This window comes from Scomber scombrus, chromosome 1 (assembly GCF_963691925.1).
Source record: "Scomber scombrus chromosome 1, fScoSco1.1, whole genome shotgun sequence".
NCBI classification, from domain to species: domain Eukaryota; kingdom Metazoa; phylum Chordata; class Actinopteri; order Scombriformes; family Scombridae; genus Scomber; species Scomber scombrus.
This window is the reverse complement of record NC_084970.1, coordinates 37804378-37810619: the sequence shown is the minus strand read 5'-3', so window position 1 is coordinate 37810619 and position 6242 is coordinate 37804378. Positions and strand designations below refer to the sequence as shown.

The 6242-nt window shown below is 43.1% G+C and overlaps 1 protein-coding gene across 1 annotated transcript in view; it reads left to right on the top strand.

The window, feature by feature from the left end:
* Positions 1 to 5091: 5091 nt before the first annotated feature.
* slc9a5 (solute carrier family 9 member A5) overlaps positions 5092 to 6242 on the top strand; it is a 14787-nt gene continuing 13636 nt past the window's right edge. Inside the window, 1 exon segment of the mRNA XM_062438352.1 lies at positions 5092 to 5433. Coding sequence (XP_062294336.1) covers positions 5092 to 5433 — 342 coding nt within the window.

The window sequence follows — 6242 nt, the reverse complement described above, 5'->3', positions numbered from 1 at the left end:
TATATATATGTGTGTGTGTGTGTGTGTGTGTTTATGTGTGTGTGTGTGTGTTTATATGTGTGTGTGTGTGTTTATATGTGTGTGTGTGTGTGTGTGTTTATATGTGTGTGTGTGTGTGTGTGTGTGTGTGTGTGTTTCTGCTGCAGGTATAAAGCTTCTCCACTAATTCTCCGGACTGAAACGATGACTCTGTTTTATAGAAATATTCAATTTTAAGTTGAATGTTTTTCAGATATTATTAATAAAAAGTTTTGAATAAAGAGAAAACGACTTGTTTTATTTGTTTGTGACGTTTCTCAGGTTTATATTCAGATGTTTAACCTTTATAATTATAGTTCTGCTTCATTATTAATAAATAATAACAGTAATAAATAGAGTGAAAGTGAATGTTAGTGTTCAGGTTGGTTTTTATAGTTCACAGCTTTTTAAAGACAGACGGAGGAGAGAGGGATGAAGAGAGGAGAAGAAGAGGAAACACGTGACTCATGTCTGAACCTGCTGGTATTTGAGTTTTTAGTTTTTATAAATGAATCAACAGTCACATATTTCCTGTTTCTGTTCTCTGTTTGATTTCTGTCATTAAGATCATTACTCACCTGTTTAATGTCTCACTGCTGATTGGACAGAATTCATCACTAAGTATCACACCTGAATTTTCTTCCTTCCTTCATCTGTTTTGACTGTTTTCCATCCTTCCTTCTTTCCTTCCTTCTTTCCTTCTGTCTTTCCTTCTTTCCTCCCTTCCTTCCTTCCTTCTGTCCTCCCTTACTTCCTTCCTTCCCTCCTTCTTTCCTTCCTCCCTTCCTACTTCCTCCCTTCTGTCCTGCCTTCCTTCCTTCCTCCTTTCTTTCCTCTTTCCATCTTCCTTCCTTCTTTCCTCCGTCCTCCCTCCTTCCTTCCCTCCTTTCCTTCCTTCCTTCCTTCCTTCCTCCTTTCCTTCCTTCCTTCCTCCTTTCCTTCCTTCCTTCATCCTTTCCTTCCTTTCTCCCTTCCTTCCTTCCTCCCTCCTTTCTTTCCTTGCCCCCTTCCCTCCCTCCTTCTTTCTTCCCTCCTTCCTTCCTTCTTTCCTCCCTCCCTTCCTCCTACTTTCCTTCATCCCTTCTTCCTTCCTTCGTTCCTTCCTTCCTTCCTTGACTGGAGGACAACAGGAGGTTTAATGTTCTAAATGAAATACTTTATGATATAAACGTTCATGCTTTAACAGTGTAAATAATAATAATAATAATAATAATAAAAATAATAATATTATCTCAGCTGATCTTTGTCTCCTCTGATTTTATTTAGAGACAATAAAACATGAAGCTTGTATAAAACAAGGAGATGTTTATTATTATTATACATTATAATCCCTGCAGATATAAAACGGAACAATAAATTCATTAATGACAGAATTCAGAGTAGAAAACATGACGTCATTAAGTTTTATAAACATTATTCTTCTCTTATCTTTCTCCTCCTATAATAAAGATCATTGATTCAGCAATAACATGATCATGGCTGTAGGTCATCCTCACTTCCTGCTGATGTAACTAATATGTATTAATCATATTAACCCTTTAAATACTGTTTATATCCTGACTCATAAACAGTCTTTACACTATAATTATATCAATAAACTCCCATCAGTCATTAATACATGTTTTATTAATCATGTGGAATTAAAACATTCATAATCACTATGTTATGATCCAGGAAAACATTTAACACAATAAGGTGAATACATTTGAAATAAACAGGTCATTTGTACATTTGCATATAAAAATGTGAATCAGCTGCACGAAAATAAAAGATAGAAGCATTTTATTTTTTTATTTCCATATTTATAAACTGTGGGTCACATCAGGAAAATGTGACTAATAGAAATGTGTTAATAACTTCTCTTATTCTCAGTGTAAAGTTATGAATCAATTAATGATAATAACATAATATAATATATATATATATATATATATATATATATATATATATATATATAAATAGGGGAGAACAGGGTCGGTAGTCACATCCATCAGATCTCGGCCTCTAGAGGGCGCTGCTGTTAATAAGGGTTGAGTTTAGGTGAGATGTTAGTTCAGATCATTTCTGGAGTAAACTGCTTTAACATTAAGGTGAGAGGAGGAAGGAAGGAAGGAAGGATGGAAGGGAGGGAGGAAGGAAGGGAGAGAGGAAGGAAGGTATGGGGAAGGAAAGAAAGAGAAAAAGAGGGAGGAAGGAAGGAAAGGAAACAAGGAAGGTAGGAGGGAGGGAGAAAGGAAGGAATGAAGGTATGGGGGAGGAAAGAAAGAGAAAAAGAGGGAGGGAGGAAGGAAGGAAAGGAAAGAAGGAAGGTAGGAGGGAGGGAGAAAGGAAGGAATGAAGGTATGGGGGAGGAAAGAAAGAGAAAAAGAGGGAGGGAGGAAGGAAGGAAAGGAAAGAAGGAAGGTAGGATGGAGGGAGAGAGGAAGGAAGGAAGGTATGGGGAAGGAAAGAAAGAGATAAAGAGGGAGGGAGGAAGGAAGGAAAGGAAAGAAGGAATGGAGGAAGGAAAGGATGGAAGGAAGGATGGAGGAAAAAAGGAAGGAAGGTAGGAGGGAGGGAGAGAGGAAGGAATGAAGGTATGGGGGAGGACAGAAAGAGAAAAAGGAAGGGAGGAAGGAAAGGATGGAAGGAAGGACAGAGGAAGGGAGGAGGGAAGGAAGGAAGGATGGAGGAAAAAAGGAAGGAAGGTAGGAGGAAGGGAGGGAGAGAGGAAGGAAGGTATGGGGAAGGAAAGAAAAAGAGGGAGGGAGGAAGGAAGGAAAGGAAACAAGGAAGGTAGGAGGAGGGAGAGAGGAAGGAAGGTATGGGGAGAAAATAAAGAGAAACAGAGGGAGGAGGAAGGAAGGAAGGAAGGAAAGAAGGAAGGTAGGGAGGGAGAGAGAAAGGAAGGAATGAAGGTATGGGGGAGGAAAGAAAGAGAAAAAGAGGGAGGGAGGAAGGAAGGAAAGGAAGAAGGAAGGTAGGAGGGAGGGAGAGAGGAAGGAAGGAAGGTATGGGGAAGGAAAGAAAGAGAAAGAAGGGAGGAGAAGGAAGGAAAGGAAAGAAGGAATGGAGGAAGGAAAGGATGGAAGGAAGGATGGAGGAAAGAAGAAGGAAGGTAGGAGGGAGGAGAGAGGAAGGAATGAAGGTATGGGGGAGGACAGAAAGAGAAAAAGGAAGGGAGGAAGGAAAGGATGGAAGGAAGGACAGAGGAAGGGAGGAGGGAAGGAAGGAAGGAAAGGAGGAAAGGAAAGACGGATGGAATGAAGGACGGAGGAAAAAAAGAAGGAAGGGAGGAAGGAAAGGATGGAAGGAAATGATGGAAGGAAGGATGGAGGAAAGAAGGAAGGTAGGATGGAGGGAGGAAGAAGAAGAAAGGAAGGTAGAGGAGGGAGAGAGGAAGGAAGGAAGGTATGGGGGAGGAAAGAAAGAGAAAAAGAGGGAGGGAGGAAGGAAGGAAGGAAAGGAGGAAAGGAAAGAAGGATGGAAGGAAGGACGGAAGAAAAAAAGAAGGAAGGGAGGAAGGAAGATGGAATGAAAGGATAGAATGAAGGATGGAGGAAAGAAGGAAGGAAGGTAGGAGGGAGGGAGAGGGGAAGGGAGGAAGGAAAGGATGGAAGGAAGGACAGAGGAAGGGAGGAGGGAAGGAAGGAAGGAAGGAAGGAAAGGAACGAAGGAAGGAGGAAGGAAAGGATGGAAGGGAGGACGGTGGATAAAAAGAAGGAAGGAGGTAGGAAGGTAGGAGGGAGGGAGAAAAGAAGGAAGAAAGGAAGGAAGGAAGGAAAGGAACGAAGGAAGGGAGGAAGGAAAGGATGGAAGGAGGACGGTGGATAAAAAGAAGGAAGGAAGGTAGGAGGGAGGGAGAAAAGAAGAAGAAAGGAAGGAAGGAAAGGAGGAAAGGAAAGTTTATAATAAAACATCATTAGGGGAGACCAGGGTTGGTAGTCACACTTTTTACTTTCCTTTGAATTCCTCATAAACCATAAACTGAATAAATAACTTTTAATGTGTAATGAAGCATAAAGCATCAGGTAGGAACAGAGAGGTTTACTCTGTTATAAACATATGAACCGGCTAATATGTGACATCATCCCATCGTGAGGTTGGTAGTAAGACATCATGGACGTTGGTTGTCTCTGTGTTACTTTAATGGGGAAAAAATAAAAAAATGTATAGAGTCTTAAAAAGTTATTTAAAAATGTTTCATTGAAATACAACAACCTAACATCTCAGCACCAAGAGAACATAAACAGGAACAATCATTCTTATAAGAGCATTTTATGTTCTTATATATTAATATTATACAGTTTAATATCTGACTGCTCTGAGCTTGTTTGTCTTCCTGATAAAGTTCCTGCTCATTTTACTATCTTAACCTTTGTGTCGTCCTCCTGGGTCAAATTGACCCTGTCTGTTTTGACTGTTCCTTCCTTACTTCCTTCCTTCTTTCCTTCCCTGCTTCCTTTTCTTCCTTATTTCCTTCCCTCTTCCTTCCTTCCTCCCTCCTCCCTTCCTCCCTCCCTCCTTCTCTCTTTTTTTCCTCCCCCCTACCTTCCTCCCTTCCTTCTTTCCTCCCTTCCTTCTCCCCTCCCTCCTTTCCTTCCTTCCTCCCTTCCTCTTTTCCTTCCTTCTTAAAGGGAATCTATTCAGTTAAAGGTTTATGAGGAATTCAAAGGAAGTAAAAAGTGTGACTACCAACCCTGTCTCCCCTAATATATAATATAACCTCAGTGTTTCCGGTCTCTACCTGCAGTGTGTGCGTCTCTTTAAACGGGACTGGGCGGGTCACATGTCTCCGGTGTCCCTCCTACGTGCCTTACCGGAGCCTGGAGTGTGTGTGTGTGTGTGTGTGTGAGAGAGAGAGAGAGAGAGAGAGAGAGAGAGAGAGAGAGAGAGAGAGAGAGAGAGAGAGAGAGAGAGAGAGAGAGAGAGAGAGAGAGAGAGAGGGGAGTGTGTGTTGATGTTGTAACTCTGCTGCCGGCTCCCTCCGCTCTCCGTGTCGGTGTGTGTGTGTATATAAGGCCGGAGGAGGAGGCATGGCTTCCCGCTGAGCACCGGGTGAAGATGCTGCTTCCCGCTGAGCACCGGGACAAGATGCTGCTGCTCGGTCTGTTGCTGCTGCTGACGTCCGCCGCCGCCGCCGGCGCCGACCTGCCCGGTTCGGCCGCTCCGGGGCTCCGGGGGCCGGGGCTCGGCTTCTCTGCCTCCGCCCCGCTGCACCGGCTGGAGTACGGGGCTCCCGGTGTCGCCTTGGCGCGCTCCGCTGCGGAGGAGCCGCCCGGTCCCGCTGCAGAGGAAGAGGAAGGCGGGCATCAGCATCACGGCGGCGGCGGGTACCGGATGGTCCAGTGGGAGTGGAGCTACGTGCAGACTCCCTTCATCATCGCCATCTGGCTACTGGTGGCCAGCGTGGCTAAGATCCGTGAGTCTGAGTGTGTGTTGTGTGTGTGTGTGTGTGTGTGTGTGTGTGTGTGTGTGTGTGTGTGTGTGTGTGTGTGTGTGTGTGTAATAACTTGAACCATACAGGAAGTTTGCAGCTCTTTGCTCTAATTACTATTTTTAATATGATCATTAATCAATTAACTCCTCAGTCTTTATAAAGTGACTTAATGATAAACTCATAAAGACAGAGGAGTAACTGGTATGTGATACTGGTTTCTCATACTGGTTTTATTATTGCTGATAACTGGAACATGAAAGAAACGTTCATGTTTTATTCATTAAATCTGATGTAAGGCTGCAACTTTACTCATTGAACCGTTAATAATGTGATTAGAAATTCAGATTAAGGGACAGTTCCCAGTGTTCCCAGTGTGTGTTCCCAGTGTTCCAGTGTGTGTTAACCAGTAGTCAGGTGTCCATATAAACAGTAAAGAGGTTCATCATGTTCATACTGACTATTATAATGTATTAATATTATATTTTAATAGTCAGTATGAACAGGAGGAATGATCACAGTCATTATAAAGTAGATGATCAGCTTCTATTGAGCTTCATCAGTCTGAGTTCCTTCCTTCCTTCCTTCCTTCTTTCATTCCTTCCTTTCCTTCTCCCTCCTTCCTTCGTTCCTTCCTTCGTTCCTTCCTTCGTTCGTTCCTTCCTTCCTTCCTTCTTTCCTCCCTCCCTCCTTCTCTCTTTCTTTCTTCCCCATTACCTTCCTTCTTTCCTCTGTCCTTCTTTTCTTCCTTCCTCACCTTCCTCTTTCCTTTCTCCCTCCCTCCCTCCTTCCTTCTTTCCTTCCTCCC